This window comes from Mustelus asterias, unplaced genomic scaffold (genome assembly GCF_964213995.1).
Source record: "Mustelus asterias unplaced genomic scaffold, sMusAst1.hap1.1 HAP1_SCAFFOLD_1452, whole genome shotgun sequence".
Taxonomy (NCBI): domain Eukaryota; kingdom Metazoa; phylum Chordata; class Chondrichthyes; order Carcharhiniformes; family Triakidae; genus Mustelus; species Mustelus asterias.
This window is the reverse complement of record NW_027591397.1, coordinates 1-21629: the sequence shown is the minus strand read 5'-3', so window position 1 is coordinate 21629 and position 21629 is coordinate 1. Positions and strand designations below refer to the sequence as shown.

At 49.0% G+C, this 21629-nt stretch overlaps 1 protein-coding gene across 3 annotated transcripts in view; it reads right to left on the bottom strand.

The window, feature by feature from the left end:
- Positions 1–21623, bottom strand: part of gemin5 (gem (nuclear organelle) associated protein 5) — a 58308-nt gene extending 36685 nt beyond the window's left edge. Inside the window, exons 1-13 of one of the 3 annotated variants that reach the window (XM_078206356.1) lie at positions 21466–21623; positions 21074–21248; positions 18641–18795; positions 16857–17038; positions 15425–15576; positions 13909–14022; positions 11910–12039; positions 9143–9308; positions 7828–8040; positions 5210–5295; positions 3450–3532; positions 3222–3352; positions 162–235 (exon numbers count right to left, since the gene is read on the bottom strand). In XM_078206356.1, coding sequence (XP_078062482.1) covers positions 162–235; positions 3222–3352; positions 3450–3532; positions 5210–5295; positions 7828–8040; positions 9143–9308; positions 11910–12039; positions 13909–14022; positions 15425–15576; positions 16857–17038; positions 18641–18795; positions 21074–21215 — 1628 coding nt within the window. In that variant the 5' untranslated portion in view covers positions 21216–21248; positions 21466–21623. Of the gene's footprint in view, positions 1–161; positions 236–3221; positions 3359–3449; positions 3533–5209; positions 5296–7827; positions 8041–9142; positions 9309–11909; positions 12040–13908; positions 14023–15424; positions 15577–16856; positions 17039–18640; positions 18796–21073 lie in introns of all 3 variants that reach the window. The other 2 variants (XM_078206355.1, XM_078206357.1) reach the window with 2 other exon arrangements.
- Between the last annotated feature and the right edge of the window lie 6 nt (positions 21624–21629).

Genomic DNA, 21629 nt, shown 5'->3' with positions numbered 1-21629 from the left:
GGAACCACCACCTTCTCAAGGGGCATTAAATGGTAGTCTAGAAAAATCCCGAGAAAATGGAAAAGACTCCGTAAAGGTAACAGGAGCATATAAAAGCTTACACTAATCTATCTCTAAATAAAGGATGAAGCAGATTGAGAAATAAGATATTTTTGTCTCACCCGTCATCATTCCCAATAGCCAGGATTTTACCATCAGGTTTCCAGTTCAGTTCACTGCGACCGGGGAGTTTATGCTGAAGCGGGCAGGAAGGCAATAAAGAGAGAGAATTTATCAATAAAACGCAGGGATCATCCATTCTCTCCCATTGTCTGGATGGGTGCAGCTCCAACAACACCCAAGAACTCGCACGGTGGCACAGTGGTTAGCACTGCTGCCTCACAGCTCCGGGGAGGCGGGTTCGATTCTGGCCTCGGGTCACTGTCTGTGTGGAGTTTTCACATTCTCCTCGTGTCTGCGTGGGTTTCCTCCGGGTGCTCCGGTTTCCTCCCACAGTCCAAAGATGTGCGGGTTAGGTTGATTGGCCGTGCTAAATTGACCCTTAAGTGTCAGGGGGACTAGGAGAGCAAATATGTGGGGTTACAGGGATAGGGCCTGGGTGAGATTGTGGTCAGTGCAGACTCGATGGGCTGAATGGCTTCCTTCTGCACTGTAGGATTCTACAATCTTTCTATAATCTATAACTGGACACCATACAGGACAAAGCAGCCCGCTTAATGGGTATCCCATCTACTACCTTCAACATCCAATCACTTCACCACCAATGTACAGTGGCATCCGTGTGTACCATCTACAAGATGCACTGCAGGAACTCACCGAGGTTCCTTAGGCAGTGCCTTCCAAATCCACGACCACTACCATCTAGAAGGACAAGGGCAGCAGATACATGGGAACACCCCCACCTGCAAGTTGCCCTGCAAGTCACTCACCATTCTGGCTTAGAAATATATCGCCGTTCCTTCACTATCACTGGGTCAGGATCCTGGAACTCCCTCTCTAACAGCACTGTGGGTGTACCTACATCACAGCGACTGCAGCGATCCAAGGCAGCTCACCACCACCTTCTCAAGGGGCAAGTAGGGATGGGCAATAAATGCACAAATAAATGTGCATCAATAAATTAAAAATTTAAATTTCACCACAGACTCCTCCTTCCCCCCAGTAAAGTCTCAAATATTCCCCTCACTGCCTCTCCCCACTTCAACGCCACAGACTATTTGTTTTCTATTCTGGGAGAAATTACTGATCTCCGGTGTCAGAGTGGCTCAGTCAGCCCTACTCTCACCTGAAGGTTATGGGTTGGGAGGGTGCTGGGGGGTTAAACCCCACTCCAAAAACCCCAGCACTTAATCCCAGCTGACCCTCCCCACGTGGTATGGAGGGCGATTCTGCAGCCACCATTCCGTAGAGGAAGTGATCCCAATTTCCTGGCTCAATACTTATCCCTCCATCAATTGTGAAGTTGTTGTTTGTGGGAGCTTGCTGTGCACATTTCTACATAACAAGTGACTCAATTTTAAAAATATCGACACTTAGAGTCAGAGAGGTTTACCGCATGGATACAGACCCTTCAGCCCAACTTGTCCATGCCGCCCTTTTTTTAAAACCCCGAAGCTAGTCCCAATTGCCCGCATTTGGCCCATATCTTTCTATACCCATCTTACCCATGTAACTGTCTAAATGCTTTTTAAAAGACAAAATTGTACCCGCCTCTACTACTACCTCTGGCAGCTTGTTCCAGACACTCACCACCCTCTGTGTGAAAAAATTGCCCCTCTGGACACTTTTGTATCTCTCCCCTCTCACCTTAAACCTATGCCCTCTAATTTTAGACTCCCCTACCTATGGGAAAAGATATTGACTATCTAGCTGATCTGTGCCCCTCATTATTTTATAGACCTCTATAAGGTCACCCCTCAGCCTCCTACGCTCCAGAGAAAAAAGTCCCAGTCTATCCAGTATCTCCTTATAACTCAAACCATCAAGTCTTGGTAGTATCCTAGTAAATCTTTTCTGCACTCTTTCTAGTTTAATAATATCCTTTCTATAATAGGGTGACCAGAACTATACACAGTATTCCAAGTGTGGCCTTACCAATGTCTTGTACAGCTCCAGCAAGACGTCCCAACTCCTGTATTCAATGTTCTGACCAATGAAACCAAGCATGCTGAATGCCTTTTTCCACCTGTGACTCCACTTTCAAGGAGCTATGAACATGTACACCTAGATCTCTTTGTTCTATAACTCTCCCCAACACCCTACCATTAACTGAGTAAGTCCTGCCCTGGTTCGATCAACCAAAATGCATCACCTCACATTTATCTAAATTAAACTCCACCTGCCATTCGTCAGCCCACTGGCCCAATTGATCAAGATCCCGGAGCAATCCTAGATAACCTTCTTCAATGCCCACTATGCCACCAATCTTGGTGTTATCTGGAAACTTACTAACCATGCCTCCTATATTCTCATCCAAATCATTAATATAAATGACAAATAATAGATACCCAGCACCGATCCCTGAGGCACACCGCTGGTCACATGCCTCCAGTTTGAAAAACAACCCTCTACAACCACCCTCTGTCTTCTGTCATCAAGCCAATTTTGTATCCATTTAGCTACCTCTCACTGGATCCCATGAGGTTTAGCCTTTTGCAACAAGCTACCATGTGGTACCTTGTCAAAGCCTTGCTAAAGTCCATGTAGACAACTTAAAACAATTTGGGACATCCCGAGATCATAGAATCAGAATTCCTACAGTGCAGAAGGAAGCCATTCGGCCCATCAAGCCTTCACTGACAACAATCCCACCCAGGCCCTATCCCCATAATCCCACGTATTTACCCTGCTAATCCCCCTAACACTAAGGGGCAAGTTAGCGTGGCCAATCAACCTAACCCGCACATCTTTGGAATGTTGGAGGAAATCAGAGCACCCGGAGGAAACCCATGCAGACACGGGGCGAACGTGCAGACTCCACACAGACAGTGACCCGAAGCTGGGAATCGAACCCGGGTCCCTGTGAGCAATGCTAATCACTGCCGCGCATGGTGAGATTTACTTTTTTTAATTTACAGATAATGCAATCTAGATAAAAATCTCAACATTGAACACTTATTGGAGACAAATACAGAGGGGGAAACATAGATCCACTATTCAGTCAGATCAAGTAAGCTGCATCTTCCCGAGGTTCCCCACGAAGCACCTGGCATCACACCCACCTTGATTCCATTGGTCTCTCGGATTAACCGGTTAATGTCCTGGGCGTCGGCTGTCAGCTTCCAGGGGTTGTGCTGGAGGATGATGCCCTCTCCCGCACAGCTGTACAAGGTCATGCCCGGTCCATCGCCATCTGCGCCTGGCAGAAAGAGGAAAAAACCCAGAGGCTGTCAGGGTTAGGTCAAGGGTTAATCACATGTATCACGTCACAGTATGAAGTGGGCACTCACCATTCACAATGGGGGGCAGGGGGGGTCCCCAGGCCAGTGTGTAAACAGTCTTCCTGTGGTAGGAGCTGGAAATGTGAGGCGGCCTGTAAGGAACGACGGCAAGTTAATATCCAGCGTGGGCAGGTGAAGTGTACGGTTGGAATGGCGAGGCAATGGCTTAGTGGTATTATTGCTAGATTATTAATCTACAAACTTAACTAATGTTCTGGGGATCCGGGTTCGAATCCCGCCATGACAGATGGTGGAATTTGAATTCAATAAAAAAATCTGGAATTAAGAATCTACTGATGACCATGAAACCATTGTCGATTATCGGAAAAACTCATCTGGTTCACTAATGTCCTTTAGGGAAGGAAATCTGCCATCCTTACCCGGTCTGGCCTACATGTGACTCCAGAGCCACAGCAATGTGGTTGACACTCAACTGCCCTACAAGGGCAACTAGGGATGGGCAATAAATGCTGGCCAGCCAGCGACAACAGTGTCCCATAAATGAATAAAATAAATACAAGAGGACAGGAATCTTACTGCAGTATATTGGAGAGACCACCTTTGGAATATTCTGTAGAGTTTGGGCCTCCTCACCCGAGGAAGGATATAGCTGTCAGAGAGCAGGAGCAAGATAATTCACAAAACCGCACCCAGAGATGAGCGGGTTATCCTATGAGGGAAGGTTGAGTACAATGGGCCTGTATTCTCTGGAGTTTAGAATAATGAGAGGTAATCTCATCAAAATGTATCAAATTCTCCAACAGGGCAAATGCAAAGAGGCTGAGGAACTAGGACTATTGGGGGGAGGGGGGGTCACAGTCTCTTGACAAATGGGTCAGACATTCTGGACTGGGATAAAGAGAAATTTCTTCACACTCAGAGGGTTGTGAATCGCCTGGAATTTTCCACTCGAGAGCAGTGGGTATTCAGGTTGGCGGGTAGGTTCACGGCAGTGGGAGATTGACAGTCCAAAGATGTGTGGGTTAGGTTGATTGGCCAGGTTATAAAAAAAAATTGCCCCTTACCCGAGTCCTGAGATGCGTAGGTTAGAGGGATTAGGGGGTAAATATGTGGGGGTAGGGCCTGGGTGGGATTGTGGTCGGTGCAGACTCGATGGGCCGAATGGCCTCCTTCTGCACTGTAGGGATTCTATGATTCTATGACAGATATTTGGACACTGCAGAGAATCAGATATAGAGATGGGGCAGGAATGTACAAATTGTCTCCTGTGCTTCCTATGTTATGACACAAGGCCACACTTCAAATTATTTTCTAAAAGACACAGAGTGACTCGTATTCAGACCTCTCCCGTGGCCTCAGAGGTATTACAAGGCACGCTGAAGTAATTCTTCACTGTTCTAATGCAAGAAACACAGTGGCCAATTTGCAGACAGCACGATCCCACAAACTACAATATGATAACGACCCAGATCAACTGTGTGATATTGGCTGAAAGATATATGCTAGCCAGGACACCAGCGAGAATTTCCGTGCTCTTCCAGCAACACGTGGGATCTTTGAAATGCCGATCGGATGGGAGACGAGGACCTGGTTTGACGTCTCGGTGGAAAGTCTGCACCTCCAATAGTGCAGCACTCCTGCAGCGTTGAGCAAGAACTGTCAGCCTCGATTTTTAATATTCAAATCCTGGAGTGGGACTTGAACCCAAAAGCTCCTGAATCAGAAGCGAGAGCCACGGTTGATATTCCTTTGGAATACTCTGAGGTAGTGAAAGGCGCTATACAAATCTGTGTTCTTTCTTTACTTACTTGTTTGAATAAATGTCAAAAATGCCCACTTTGCCATCATCAGTTCCAAATGCCAGCGTGCCCTCCTTGGTCGGATGCCAACACAACTGCAACAGAAACACAATCAATAAAAGCTCAACGAACAATTTTCTTTCATGGGGATGTGAGTGTCGTTGGCTGGGCCAGTATTTATTGCCCGTCCCTAATTGCACTTGAACCGAGGGCACTCAGGAATCAACCACATTGTGGTGGATCTTTGGCGGCACGGTGGCACAGTGGGTTAGCACTGCTGCCTCACAGCGCCAGTGACCCGAGTTTGATTCCCGGCTTGGGTCGCTGTCTGTGTGGAGTTTGCACGTTCTCCCAGTGTCTGCGTGGGTTTCCTCCCACAGTCCAAAGATGTGCAGGTTAGGTGGATTGACCATGTTAAATTGCCCCCTTAGTGTCAGGGGGACTAGCTAGGGTAAGTGGGCCTGGGTGGGATTGTGGTCGGTAATAAAAAAAATAATTGCAGGGCAGTGGTGAGAGTAGAGGAGTGGAACTGACTGGCAAACTCTTTCAAAGAACTAACCAAATGGCCTCCTGCTGTGGGCGCAGTGCAGAATTTAATATTCTGCTGCGAAGGTGGAGGTGAAGAGTTATAGATTCTCTGAATGTCTGTGGCACAGAGGAGGCCATTCAGCCCATCATGTTCATGAAGAGAAAAGAAAGGCTGATCCAGCCTATCGGCACTCCCTAGCTCTAGTCGCCCTGTAGACTACAGCATATGAAGTGCTTATCCAAATGCTTCATTTTAAAACGCGAGAAAGGTTCTCCCACTCTTTCAGACAGAGAGGTGCAGACACCCACTGGGTGCAAACATCACTCATATACTTTTAATTCTTAAACCAGTCACTTTCAATCTGTGCCCAATATTTACTGACCTCTTCATTAATTGGTGTGGGGAGGTTGGAATGAAATGATAAGTAAAGAATTGGATAAAGAAGCTGACAGGGATTTAGTTGCACTGACGACGTGTGAGAACTACAAAAAGTGGTGAATGTCACCCAATCCATCACATCGCCCGTCCACTGACTCTGTCTACACTTCCCGCTGCCTCGGAAAAACAGCCAGCATAATTAAGGACCCCACGCACCCCAGACATTCTCTCTTCCACCTTCATAGAATCATGGAATCCTTACAGTGCAGAAGGAGACCATTCGGCCCATTGAGTCTGCTCCAATCACAATCCCACCCAGGCCCTACTCCCTTAACCCCACATATTTACCCTGCTAATCCCCTGACACTAAGGTCAATTTAGCCTGGCCAATCAACCTTCTTCCGTCGGGAAAAAGATACAAGAGTGTGAGGTCACATAGCAACTGACTCAAGAACAGCTTCTTCCCTGCTGCCATCAGACTTTCGAATGGACCTGCCACGCATTACGTTGATCTTTCTCTACACCCTCGCTATGACAGGAACATCACATTCTGCACTCCCTCCTTTCCTTCTCGATGAACGGTATGCTTTGTCTGTAAAGCACGCAAGAAACTTTTCACTGTGTACTAATACTAGTACTAAAAATTGCCCCTTAGTGTCCTGAGATGCGTAGGTTAGTGGGATTAGCGGGTAAACGTGTAGGGATATGGGGGTAGGGCCTGGGTGGGATTGTGGTCGGTGCAGACTCGATGGGCCGAATGGCCTCTTTCTGCACTGTAGGGATTCTGTGATTCTATGAATACATGTGACAATAATAAATCAAATCAAATCAAATGAGTTTTGTAGCAGGGTGAAACAGAGACTTTGTTAAGCAGAGTGGAGACTAGCGGCCTATGGACCTAGACCATAGCAGGTGTCCTTACATCATAGGCAAGGACACCGAAGGGTCTGTAACCCGCGGCCAGTTCACTTTACAGGAGGTCTTTGGGTTTACCTACGTTGTGCACCCGAGCCAGTGCAGACATGACTGGTTTAGCAATGTGTGTGCGCTGATGGAATGAATACACTCCAGGATCTGAGAGTTGGGTCTAGAGTCAGTGGTACAGTCTGTAGCACCCGTTCTTTACACTCATAACGCTATCACTCATAACTGCTGTCTCTCGTGCTGTGTTAACACTGCAGTGAAAATCGGAACGCCCCCTTCAGGGTACAAGCCCGGGAAACATTTATCACGACCCTGGGCACCCAAACATCAGGGTTCGACCCCTCGACCTCCCAGGCTAGTTCTAAAGGAATGCCGATCATTACGCTTGGCAACGGTTTGGTTACAGAATTTGCCAGAAAGATGACCGCCGGAAGCCTCCAGCCTCACCCGCGGTTGGGATTCTCCAGTCCCGCTGCAGTGAACGGAGATTGGGCTGAGCGCCGAATTCTCCATTCTCGCTGGCAGCGGGGCGGGCTCGGAGAATCCCGACCGACACAGTGAGACATCAGCCCGTCTTTCGTCTCCATTCCAGATTTTATTTTTGCCGGGGTTTACTCCCCAGAGTCTTCAACTCTCCCACTGAGCAGTGAGGTTAGTCACCCATTGCTGGGAGTTTGGTTAATGAGTGCCAGGGCTTATCTACATGAGCCTGCACATTAGAGCGTGAGGAGAGCGAGGGAGAGAGGGGGGGAAAAGAGGGAGGGAGCGAGGGAGAAATGAATGGTCAGCTACTTACAGATGTCACCTTGGATTTGATTCCTTGCCAGAGGGTCTTGATGTCGTAGGCACTCTGAAGGGACAGGGTGTCCCACACCCTGATCATACTGTCCCCTACACCGATAGCAAGTGAGCCGACATTCACAGGTGAGAAAGCCAAGCTGTAGACAAAGCCACCAAGTGTGGGCTGTGTCCAAGAACATTCCAGTGAGTTCAGATCCCAACACTTCACCTAGGACACAGGAGAGCAGCAGTCAATGAGGTTTTTAATTTACTGGAGACAGGTACAGAGGGGGAAAACATAGAAAATAGGAGGAATGGGCCATTCAGCCCCTCGGTAATGCTCCACCACTCAGCTAGATCATGGCTGATCATCCACCTCAATGCCATTTCTCACACTATCCCCATCTCCCTTAATATCTGTAATATCGCAGGATGTATCGATCTCTTGTGTTGAGCACACTCAGCGATTGGGCCTCTCCAGTCTCTGAGTTAGAGATTCACCACCCACCGAGTGAAGAAATTCCTTGCCTCGGTCCGAAATGGCCTGCCCCTTATTCTAAGACTGTGCCCCTTTATTCTAGACTGGCACCCCCCTCCCTGACCCCACCCACCCTTGCCAGGGGAAACCTCCTTGCTGCATCTACTCTGCCAAGCCCCATAAGAATTTTGTACGTTTTAGTGAGATCATCTCTCATTCTTCTAAACTCCAGAGAACACAGGCCCACTCTCCTCACAGAACAATTCCACCAATTAGTCTGGTGGACATCTGTTGCATTCCCTCTGTGGCTAGTATATCCTTGTATTTCCTCTCTCAAACTATAGCCGGTGGCACAGTGGTTAGCACAGCACCAGGAACTGAGTTGGATTTCCAGCCTGGGTCACTGTGTGTGTGGAGTCTGCACGTTCTCCCCGCGTCTGCGTGGGTTTCCCCCGAGTGCTCCGGTTTCCTCCCACAGTCCGAAAGACGTGCTGGTTAGATGCATTGACCATGCTAAATTCTCCCCCATTGGACCCGAACGTGGTAGAGTGTGGTGGCAACGGAATCTTCATTGCGTAACACAGTAACTTCATTGTGGTGTTAATGTAAGCCTACTTGTGACACTAATAAACTTTAACTTTTAAAAACTTAAACAGTTGGTGCCCCCTACCTGATATAAGCAGCTGGCAGTGAAGGAGGGTCAGAGTAAGGAGCAGGGGGCTAAATGTAAAATCGATTAAAACGAGATGTGTAAAGTGGCTGGAATGTTTGTTTACAGTAAGACACAGCTGGATATGACTGTATTCTCAGAGAGACCAGTGCAGCAGCTTTGGAAATGATTTGAAGCACTCACATCTCGGTCCATCGAAGTCGAGAGCACGAGCTCACTGCTATCCGGGGGGGACACTGAACTCAGGTTGAAGACAATCCTGTTGTGGTTCTGTCCTTCCGATGTCGACCCCAGCAGAGTCCATTTCTGCTTCCCAGATTTAGTCAGATCCCAGAGCAGCAGCTCCCCTCTGCAAAGAAAGGCAATCAGGATCACACTCTATAGAGCACAGAATCAGGCCATTCTGCCCATTGGGCCCATGCTGGCCTCCTCTCATCCTTCAATATATCCTTAGATTCCTTTCTCTCAGGGGAGGCGGTGGCTGGTGGCAGAGTCACTGGCCTAGTAATCCAGACACCTGGTGTAATGCTCTGGGGGCCCAGGTTCAAATCCCACCACAGCAGATGGCGAAATTGGGATTGAATAAAAATCTGAAATTAAAATTCCGATGTGACCGCATTTGGCATAAAAACACACCACTGTCCTTTGGCGAAGGAAATCTGCCATCCTTACCCGGTCTGGCAAGCTTTACTTTGATATGGTTTTCAGTAAATTTCGTGATCTTATTGAATGCTGGAGCAGACAAGATGGGCTGAATGGCCTCAATTATATGTTTGTATGAATCAGCTTCTACAGGCAGCACATTCCAGATCCTACCAACTCGCTGCATAGCAATATTCCTCCATTAACATCACTGGAAATGACACGCTCAGGAGATTTTGGGAGTTTGAAGTATAACTAATTAGTGAGACTGCGTTCTGCAGACAGCTCACTGAACCAAGCGGGAAGCTTCCGACAATATCATTAGCAAAAGAGTCAAGTTCGTTAAGTCCACCCATAATTCCGCTCCCCCTTGGGGTTTTGATTTTATCTATTCAGCGCCAGGGACCAGGGTTCAATTCCCGGCTCGGGTCACTGTCTGTGTGGAGTTTGCACATTCTCCCCGTGTCTGCGTGGGTTTCCTCCGGGAGCTCCGGTTTCCTCCCACAGTCTGAAAGACGTGCTGGTTAGGGTGCATTGGCTGTGCTAAATTCTCCCTCAGTGTACCCGAACAGGCGCCAGAGTGCGGCGACTCGGGGATTTTCACAGTAACTTCATTGTGGTGTTAATGTAAGCCTTCTCGTGACACTAATAAATGAACTTCAAACTTAAAAAAACCTGTCTTTTAATGGGATGCGAGTGACAATGGCAAGGCCAACATTTGTTGCCCATCGGAGTGTCTCGTTCAGCCATTTCAGAGGGCAGTTGAAAGTCAACCACATTCCTGTCGGTCTGGAGTCACATGTAGGCCAGACCGGGTAAGGACGGCAGATTTCCTTCCCTGAAGGACATTAGTGAACCAGATAAATTTTTACAACAATCAATGATAGTTTCACAGTCTCCATTACTAAGACTGGCTTTCAATTCCAGATTTATTAATTGACTTTACCATGGTGGGATTTGAACGCATGTCCCCAGTGCAATAGCCTAGGCCTCTGAATTAGTGCTCCACTGACAATACCACATTGCCACTGTCTGCCTCTACGATTTAACCCTTAAATATCCTGTCTCTAATTTGATTAGCACCACTGCCTCTCAGCGCCAGGGACCAGGGTTCAATTCCTGCCTCGGGTCACTGTCTGTGTGGAGTTTGCACGTTCTCCCCGTGTCTGCGTGGGTTTCCTCCGGGTGCTCCAGTTTCCTCCCACAGTCCAAAGACGTGCAGGTTAGGTGGGATGGCCATGCTAAATTGTCCCTTACTGTCAGGGGGTTTAGCAGGGTAAATATGTGGGGTTACAGGAATTTTGCCTGGGTGGGATTGTTGTTGGTGCAGGCTCGATGGGCCGAATGGCCTCCTTCTGAACTGCAGGGATTCTATGAAGGTTATGCCCCCTTGTTCGGGACCCCTCCCCAAACAGACTTCTTTCCTTTTCCTCCATCAATTCTTTTAAACTCATTTTGTAAACCTCAATTTAGATTTTCACAGAACCTTTATAGGACATTCAAAAGGTGTTGAAGGGGGGAAGCGAGGTGGAAGGGTGTCGGGAGGGAATTGCAGAGCTTGGAACCCAGGCAACTGAAGACTCGGCCACCAGCGATGCAGCAATTCTTATTGGGAACGCACAAAAGGCCAGAATTAGAAATCTTCGGAGGGTTCTGGGGCTGGTGCAAATTAGAGATAAGGAGGGATTTATAGAATCATAAAATTCTACAGCGCAGGAGGAGGCCATTCGGCCCATCGAGTCTGCACCGACCACAATCCCACCCAGGCCCTATCCCCATCCATTTATCCTAGCTAGTACCTCGCCACTAATTTAGTGCAATTTAGCATGGCCAATCCACCTAACCCGCACATCTTTGGGCTGCGGGAGGAAACCGGAGCACCTGGATGAAACCCATGCGGACACGGGGAGAACGTGCAGACTCCGCACAGACAGTGACCCAAGCCGGGAATCGAACCTGGGTCCCTGGCGCTGTGGGGCAGCAGTGCTAACCACTGTGCTGCCACAAATTTGAAATTAAGAATCTGAATTTAACATCAAGATGTTGCTTGTGCAGGAGCTAATGGAGGTCAGACAGCACGGGGGGGGGGGGGGGGGGGGGGGGGGGGGGGAAGGAGTGGGGGGGATAGTTTGATTAAATCACCCGCCAAACTCGATGGGAAAACCCCCTTCCCAAAATGTAAATCCTTGTAATCCCACTGTTATTCCAGTAGATTGGCACTGTATATCGTCCCATGCTTTTCTATGCTGAAACCTGTTCCGTGATCAGCCTGTGTAACAGATCGGGAAACCGAGGGGAGTCTCTTTACCCAAAGCTGCTGGAGATCAGTTGAGTGACACGTGTTCGAGGCCAAAGCACGGTGAGCCAAATCCGTTCCTTCATTCCCAGATCAGCCACTCCTCTGCGCTTCATTGATGGCAGCTTCAGAGTCAGCACGCCTGGAAGGAAAGAAAAGCATTTCAAGATGCTGCTCGGTCACTCGCTGTGAAGTGTCATGGGGAAGTTTTACATTAAAGGCGCTATATAAATGCACCTGTTGTTGTTGCTGCTTTGCACAATGCCCATTGGAGCGAGTGTGAAGCTTCCTCTGACATCATTACCAAAAGAATCGAGTGATCCAATGGCAATGTTGCACATTGAGGATCTTGCCTCAGATACCCGCATTTTAATCGTGCTTTCAAGTGAGGGATGAAGCTGCATTTCTATAGCACCTTCGGTGACCTCAGGGATCCCAAAGCCAATGTGACCATTTCCCTAATATGGGAAATGTGTCAGCCAATTAGCACACAGCAATTTCCCACAAACCGCAATGTGGTAATAACCCAGTGGGTTTTGATGCTGATGTTCCAGAGCTGACTATAGAAACACTCAAACAGCAAGAGGCCATTCGACCCCTCAAGCCTGTGCCACTATTCAATGAGATTATGTCTGACCTTTGCCACATTTCCCTCGATTGCAGATTTAACATTAATAACTGATCAAGCATCAATTCGAGGGAGCGTGTTCCAAATTCCTTGCACCCTTTGTGTGTAGAAATGTTTCCTAATTTCACTCCTGAAAGGTCTGGTTCTATGTTACATATTTGATTACATGATTACTTCAATGATTTGATAATGATGTCATTAGGGTGTTGCACAGGCTGCTGTTTTCCTTTCAGTATGTGTGCTCGGAATGGAGAACATCTCTTTGAATAAACTTGTTGCGTGTTACTTTGAATCTGCATGTGCAAATCTTATCTCTTCATTTTGCTTAAAACTCACAACCCCTCATATAGTTCAGACATTACACTCTCATTTTTAGACACTCTTCCCCTGAGTCATAGACTCTCCACCCAGCAGAAATAGGACAGAAAGAAACTCTGTCCCTCTTTGATCAAATCACCATTTATCCATCTAGGTTCCAGGGGAGACACCCCCAGCTTGATTAATCTCTCATTGTAATTTAACCCTTGCAGTCCAGGTATCATTCTAGCAAATCTACACCGCAATCCCTCCAAGGCCAACACATCCTTTCTATGATGTGATACCCACAGTATGCCAGGTGTGGTCTAACCAGGGCTTGTATCGCTGAACGGTAACTTCTACCTCATGTTCCAGCCCTGCACCTCGCTCAGTGATTTTCGTTTTTATTCATTCGTGGAACATGGGCGTCGCTGGCTGGGCCAGGATTTATTGCCCATCCCTAGTTGCTCTTGTTCAGAGGGCAGATGAGAGTCAACCACATCGCTGTGGCTCTGGAGTCACATGTAGGCCAGACCGGGTAAGGACGGCAGATTTCCTTCCCTAAAGGACATTAGTAAACCAGATGGGTTTTTATGACAATCGACAATGGTTTCATGGTCATCAGTAGATTCCAGATTTTTTACTGAATTTAAATTTCACCATCTGCCGTGGTGGGTCCCCAGAGCATTACCCTGGCTCTCTGGATTACTAGCCCAGTGCCAACACCGTGGCATCCACTGCCTCCCAATGCCATTTTAATGATTGGTGCACCCGGACATCCAAATTTCTTTGCACCTCCACTTGTTGAGCTTTAGAAAGACCCCAATTCTATCCCTTTCAGGCACCTGACGCCCTCACATTCTCCCGAACTGAAATCCATTCATTTAATCTATCAACGCCTCACTGGAATTTTATGCTTCATTTGACATAATCTTTGTGCTTTCAGCAATTCTGGATTTGTGACTTTCTTTCCCAGCACTAATTCCTTTCAGGAATGGAGACTTTAGACTCGTTTGCTCAGTTCCATTCTTTTGGAGAAAGAAATAACATTCAAAGAAACAGGAGAACAACTTAATTGAAAATCACCTTTGCCGTTTGTGGAGTTCCAGATGCGGATTGTCTGGTCCCTGCTCCCGGATGCCAGGAAACAGTCCTTGGCAGTGCCCTCTTTCACAAGCTCACCATTCAGCCCCTCCATTTCTAGGCGATAAACAAAATAACATCAATTCAAATTTACACTGGTGAATCTATGGTGCATCAGTGACGAGAAATAAAATAGCATCCGACCTGAAACTGAACATTCCCAGGACAGGTACAGCACGGGGTTAGATACAGAGTAAAGCTCCCTCTACACTGTCCCCCATCAAACACTCCCAAGACAGGTACAGCACGGGGTTAGATACAGAGTAAAGCTCCCTCTACACTGTCCCCCATCAAACACTCCCAGGACAGGTACAGCACAGGGTTAGATACAGAGTAAAGCACCCTCTTCACTGTCCCCATCAAACGCTCCCAGGACAGGTACAGCACAGGGTTAGATACAGAGTAAAGCTCCCTCTACACTGTCCCCATCAAACACTCCCAGGACAGGTACAGCACGGGGTTAGATACAGAGTAAAGCTCCCTCTACACTGTCCCCATCAAACACTCCAAGGACAGGTACAGCACAGGGTTAGATACAGAGTAAAGCACCCTCTTCACCGTCCCCATCAAACACTGCCAGGGCAGGTACAGCACAGGGTTAGATACAGAGTAAAGCTCCCTCTCCACTGTCCCCATCAAACACTCCCAGGACAGGTACAACATGGGGTTAGATACAGAGCAAAACTTTCTTGACATTTTTTACAACAATAAGCCTTTGATCCAATCTCAGCAGAACACCACCTGCTGTTCTATAAAAATATACAGGTTGAAAAAGTGCAATTAAAATTCCAAATACAGCACTGCGGATAATTCTACATAGAAAAAAATAGTTATCTATACTTTGGTTTGGTCACACTTCGACACTATGGACAGTTCCGGTCTCCATATTGCAAAAAGGATATAGTGACTGGAAGGTTTAATGAAGATTTATGAGGATGATACCAGAAATGAGAAGTTATATCCATCAAGAAAGATTGATAATTTTCACAAGAAAGGAGGAGATGAAAGGCTGATCTGATAGAGGCCTGTAAAATCATTGAAGCTTTTGACAGGGCAGACGTAGAGAATATTCGTCCACTTGTAAGGGAACTAGATGCCATCAATATAAAATGGTCATTCAGAAATCTGATAGGAATTCAGGAGAAACATCTTTACTCAGCGAATGGCGAGAATGTGGGACGTGATGCTGCAGGGAGCAGTTGAGGTAAATTGTTCAGACACATTTCAAAGGGGGGAGTTGGACAAACATATGATAAAGGAATAGAAGGATATGGTGATGAGGTTAAATGAAGGCGTGCAGACGCTAGCATTCACTGGTCAGTCCAAATGGCCCATTAATGAACAGTACCCGGTAAAGCTGTTAATTCTGTTTAGGCAGTGCCAAGTCCAGCCCCTGTTGAACGCCGTGGGGTTAACTTGTTACTGCAGTGCTGGAGGTGATGGTGTCTGGTTGTCCTACCTGAGGTGGGGTCGCAGTGGCCCAACAGGCCTTTCTCACAGAGCTGTGGACACCAGGAGAGAAAGTGAATCTCGCCATCGTGACCCCGCAACCTGCGAATCACCTCCCCCTTTCGGTTTATATCGATGATGACAATCATCCCGTCTTTGTACCTGCAGGGAAGAGGAGGAAGGAAAGTGAAGTTTGAATTCAGTAAAAATCTAGAATTAAATAGTGACTGACGCCATTGTCGATTAATGTCCATTAGGGAAGGAAATCTGCCGTCCTTACCCGGTCTGACCTACAGGTGACTCCAGGCCCACAGCAATGTGGTTGATTTTTAACTGTCTTACTCAGCCGTTTCTGAGGGCAGTCAGTTAAAGGGCAATTAGGGATGGGCAATAAATGCTGGCCCAGCCAGCGATGCCCACATCCATGATAGAATTTTTAAAAACTTATTATTTATATGCCTACAGAAGGCTTTGGGTTTCCTGATAGCTGCCCAGTTTCTTCTTCTACTCTCCTCAAAATCTATACTCGGCCTGATTCCCAGTTCTGTTATCCAATGTGGGCATTTGCTGTGTGCAGATTTACTGCCACGTTTATTGTACCACAACAGTGACTACACTTCATAAAAAAGTACATAATTGATCTTAAAACACTTTGGGATGTCCCGTGGCTGCTAAAGAAGCTTTAGAAAAGCTTGGAGCTTTGACAAAGGGTCATCTGGACTCGAAACGTCAGCTCTTTTCTCTCCTAACAGATGCTGCCAGACCTGCTGAGATTTTCCAGCATTTTCTCTTTTGGTTTTAAGAATTGATTCACCATTGAATTACTGGATTGCAATAAAACCCATCTGGTTCACTAATGCCCTCCAGAGAAGGAAATCTGCCGTCCTTACCTGGTCCGGCCCTACATGTGACTCCAGAGCCACAGCAATGTGACTGACTCTTAACCACCCTCTGCGATGGCAGAGCCCACTCAGTTGCATTCGGTAGAATCCATACAGTGCAGAAATAGGCCATCCGGCCCATTGCATCTGCATCGACTCTCCACAAGAGCCACCCAGGCCATCCCCTCTGCCCTATCCCCATAACCCCGTACATTTAGCATGGCCAATCCACCTAGCCCGCACATCTTTGGACTATGGGAGGAAACCGGAGCACCCGGAGGAAACCCACGCAGACGCGGGGAGAATATGCAAACTCCAGACAAACAGTGACCTGAGGCCGGGATCGAACCCGGGTCCCTGATGCTGTGAGGCAGCAGTGCTAACCACTGTGCCAACCGGTATTCAGGTTTGCTCACCACCACTTTAAGAGGGCAATTAGTGATGGGCAACGTGGCCACGTGAATGAATAAAAACACACTAGGTTAAATGGATCTCACTGACTGGCGACAATTTATGTCGAGCTGTTTGGAAAGATCGGGCGCACACGGTTTCCTCTCTTACCCCACTGCCACATGGTCTTCATTGTGAGGAGAGCAGGACAGGCAGAAAATGTTTCTGGGTTCTGGGAAGAAGTGGTGGATGTCATTTTTGTTGTACCACCAACAGATCACAATCCCCTTCTCATCCCCGGACACCACCAACTCCTTCTTCAGGGGAGACCAATGGACAGCGGTGATGGGACTCTGCAACAAATTAAACATCTGGGTTAATTATACACAGGGACATTGGAAAGAGCAGCTGGAGGCCGTGCGAACACCTCCCAGCCTGCTCCACCATTCTGATAAGATCAAGGCTGATCTACCTCAACTCCATCTTTCGGCACACTTTCCAAATTATTTTAGTGCCCAAAAATCTATCGCCCTGCTTCAAAAACACTCACCAACAGTTTAAGTTTATGTATTAGTGTCACAAGTAGGCTTACATTAACACTGCAATGAAGTTACTGTGAAAATTCCCTAGTCGCCACACTCTGCGCCTGTTTGGGTACATTGAGGGAGAATTTAGCACGGCCAATGCACCCTAACCAGCACGTCTTTCTGACTGTGGGAAGAAACCGGAGCACCCGGAGGAAACCCACGCAGACATGGGCAGAACGTGCAGACTCCACACAGACAGTGACCCAAGCCGGGGATTGAACCCGGGTCCCTGGCGCTGTGAGGTAGCAGTGCTAACCACTGTGCCACCCAGTGTCCCTTTAATGGGCTATCAAATTAATTTGATCATTTGGCCAGAGTTGCTTAAAAGAATATAAAGACTGCTGGGACTCTGGGTTGGTAGGTAAGAAGCAATTCTATTTCTCAATACAAACTCTGCAATTTGACTCAGGAATCCCTTCATACCGTTCTGGAAGACGTAAATGGCCATTCGACAGCCAAAATGTAAGTAAAGGCATTTAGACTTTAGATCCATTCAAACTGAAACATTAACTTTGCTTCTTCTCTCTCCATTCATGCTGCCTGACCTGCTGGGATTTTTGAGCACTTTCTGTTTTGAACCCCGGCAAAGCAGCTCTCGAAACCCAACCCACTGAACTATAGTTGCTTATATTTGTGGCTCCGAGCTCACCTCTGAGTTAGAACGTAATTGGTTCAAGCCTTACTCCAGAGTTCAGTATACGGTTTAAGCACTGTGGGTGTATCTACACCGCACGGACCGCAGCGGTTCAAGGTGGCGGCTCACCACCATCTTCTCAAGGGCAAACAGGAATGGGTAATGAATCATGGTCTATCCAGCTTGGCACAGTGGTTAGCACGGCGGCCTCACAGCGGCAGTGACCCGGGTTCAATTCCGGCCTCGGGTCACTATGTGGAGTTTGCATGTTCTCCTCGTGTCTGCATGGGTTTCCTTCGCGTGCTCCAGTTTCCCTCCCACAGTCCAAAAGACGTGCTGGTTAGGGTGCATTGGCCAAGCTAAATTCTCCCTCAGTGTACCCGAACAGCCGCCAGAGTGTGGCGACCAGGGGATTTTCACAATAACTTCATTGCAGTGTTAACGTAAGCCTACTTGTGACAATAATAAATAAATAGACTTAAATACTCACATCCCAGGAGCAAACAAACGTCTGTAAATTAGCTGCCACATTTCCTGCATTCCAACAGTTACTGGACTTTATTTGTTAAAAGCAGATTCATTGGCTGTAAAGCAATTTGGACATTCTGGGGGTTGTTGGAGGTCCCACAGAAATACTTTCTTTGGTACCAGTCAGAGCTGCAATAATGAACCAGTCAGAAAAATCAATGGGCAAATGATCAAAACCGCAGCTGGATGGTGACAGGGCGACTAACCTGATGGGCTGTGTGCTCCTTGAGAACAGTTTTAGTTTGAATGTCCCACACTTTGACAGTGCCATCATCAGATGTACTGGCGCAGGTATCTGTTAGTCCGGGGTGGTGATTAAAGGTGAACCCAGTGACCCTTTCGGTATGACCCACCAACTCTCCTGGAAAGATAAAAGAACAACACATGACAGTTAAACTCCACAATATCACTACACGCCAATTTAGCCCATAGTCTAAAACTCTCTGATAATCTTTCCCCTCCCCCTCTCCTGTTCAGCTATAAATCAGGAGGGGCTGAAAGATAACAGAGTTTAAAAAAGCAAACATCATCCTGATAAATACATGTCAGTGGAATCAAAATTTTCCCTAGCACGGAGGAGGCCATTTAACCCATCTTACCTATGGCTAGCTCTCTGACAGTTATTCCCCAGTCCCATTCCCCATTCATTACTGATCCAATTCCATTTGAAGATCATTAGGGGTTCTGTCTCCACTATTATTCCCAGTCTGGAATTTCCCCCAACAACCCTCCCAGTCTAAGGAATCTCTGATATTAGAATCATAGAATCCCTACAGTGCAGGAGGCAATTTGGCCCATCGAGCCTGCACCAACAACAATCCCACCCAGGCCCTATCCCCGTAACCCCACATATTTATCCTGCTAATCCCCCTGACAATTTAACATGGCCAATCCACCTAATCTGTACATCTTTCGGACTTGGGAGGAAACTGGAGCACCCGGAGGAAACCCATGCAGACACGGGGAGAATGTGCAAACTCCACACAGACAGTGACCCGAGGCCGGTATTAAACCCAGGTCCCTGGCACTGTGAGGCAGCAGTGCTAACCACTGTGCCACTCACTACTCCCCCACTATTCCCCCTTCAATATCTCTGGCTTTAGAATAAAGTTCACTACTTTCTGACCTCAACAATTTGTATCTATATAGCACTTAACACCCCAAACTACCTCATGGGGGGGCATTATAAAACAAAATTTGATCCGCGTCACATAAGGTGATATTAGGATAGGTTAAAGAGGGAGGTTTTAAGAGGAATCTTAAAAAGGGGGTAAGCGAGGCACAGAGGGGTAAGGAGGCGATTCCAGGCGTAGGTCAGAGGCAGCTGAAGGCATGGAAATACTCAAGAGGGCAGAGATTATGGAGGGCTGGGGCAATGGAGGTTGGGGTTACTGAGATAGGGAGGGTTGGGAGAGGGGGTTACTGAGATAGGGAGGGTTGAGGGGGAGGGGGATTGGGTCAGGGCAAAGGGAGGTGAATTTTGAGCCAGATTCAAGGGTGGAGGTGAATGTTGAGGATATTTAGAGGGTGGGGGTGGATGTTGAGGGTGAGGGTGGATGTTGAGGGTGAGGGTGGATGTTGAGGGTGGGGGTGGATGTTGAGGGTGAGGGTGGATGTTGAGGGTGGGGGTGGATGTTGAGGGTGGGGGTGGATGTTGAGGGTGGGGGTGGATGTTGAGGGTGGGGGTGGATGTTGAGGGTGGGGGTGGATGTTGAGGGTGGGGGTGGATGTTGAGGGTGGGGGTGGATGTTGAGGGTGGGGGTGGATGTTGAGGGTGGGGGTGGATGTTGAGGGTGGGGGTGGATGTTGAGGGTGGGGGTGGATGTTGAGGGTGGGGGTGGATGTTGAGGGTGGGGGTGGATGTTGAGGGTGAGGGTGGATGTTGAGGGTGAGGGTGGATGTTGAGGGTGGGGGTGGATGTTGAGGGTGGGGGTGGATGTTGAGGGTGGGGGTGGATGTTGAGGGTGGGGGTGGATGTTGAGGGTGAGGGTGGATGTTGAGGGTGGATGTTGAGGGTGAGGGTGGATGTTGATGTTGAGGGTGGGGGTGGATGTTGAGGGTGGGGGTGGATGTTGAGGGTGAGGGTGGATGTTGAGGGTGAGGGTGGGGGTGGATGTTGAGGGTGGGGGTGGATGGTGAGGGTGGGGGTGGATGGTGAGGGTGGGGGTGGATGGTGCCAGGTTGAGGGTGGGGGTGGATGGTGAGGTTGAGGGTGGGGGTGGATGGTGAGGTTGAGGGTGGGGGTGGATGGTGAGGTTGAGGGTGGGGGTGGATGGTGAGGTTGAGGGTGGGGGTGGATGTTGAGGGTGGGGGTGGATGGTGAGGGTGGGGGTGGATGGTGAGGTTGAGGGTGGGGGTGGATGGTGAGGTTGAGGGTGGGGGTGGATGGTGAGGTTGAGGGTGGGGGTGGATGGTGAGGTTGAGGGTGGGGCTGGATGGTGAGGTTGAGGGTGGGGGTGGATGGTGAGGTTGAGGGTGGGGGTGGATGGTGAGGTTGAGGGTGGGGGTGGATGGTGAGGGTGGGGGTGGAGAGTGAGGGTGGGGGTGTTTAGGGGGTGGTTGCAGAGGGACAGTAAAGGGCCTTTGGGGGGTGCTGGGATGGGAAAGGTGATATATAAATGCAGTTTGCCAGAGTGTACCGAGGATGAGGGGCTGCCTGGGGCTGGTGTCCAGCAGGAAGACGCTGTTCTTGGCCCCGAAGCCGAGGATGCCCCGGGGGCTGGTGTCGCTGCAGCGGCTGCAGTACCAGTTCGGGGAGGGAGTCAGCACCTTCCCCGGCATCTCCGCCGCTGCTCCCGGGCTCCGGCCCCGCTGCTCCCGGGCTCCGGCCCCGCTGCTCCCGGGCTCCGGCCCCGCTGCTCCCGGGCTCCGGCCCCGCTGCTCCCGGGCTCCGGCCCCGCTGCTCCCCGGGCTCCGGCCCCGCTGCTCCCGGGCTCCGGCCCCGCTGCTCCCCGGGCTCCGGCCCCGCTGCTCCCCGGGCTCCGGCCCCGCTGCTCCCCGGGCTCCGGCCCCGCTGCTCCCGGCCCGCGGCCTCCCGCACACCGGCCCGGCTCTGTGCAGCTGCCCCGCTCTCGGGCTGTGTGTCCCGGCCCGGCCTCTCCTCGTGTGAAGCTCCGGTTCCTCCCCCAGCCCCGGTCTCTGTCCCTCCCGCTTCCTCTGTATGCGCCTCCCCCCTGTCCCTCCCCTCAAACTACC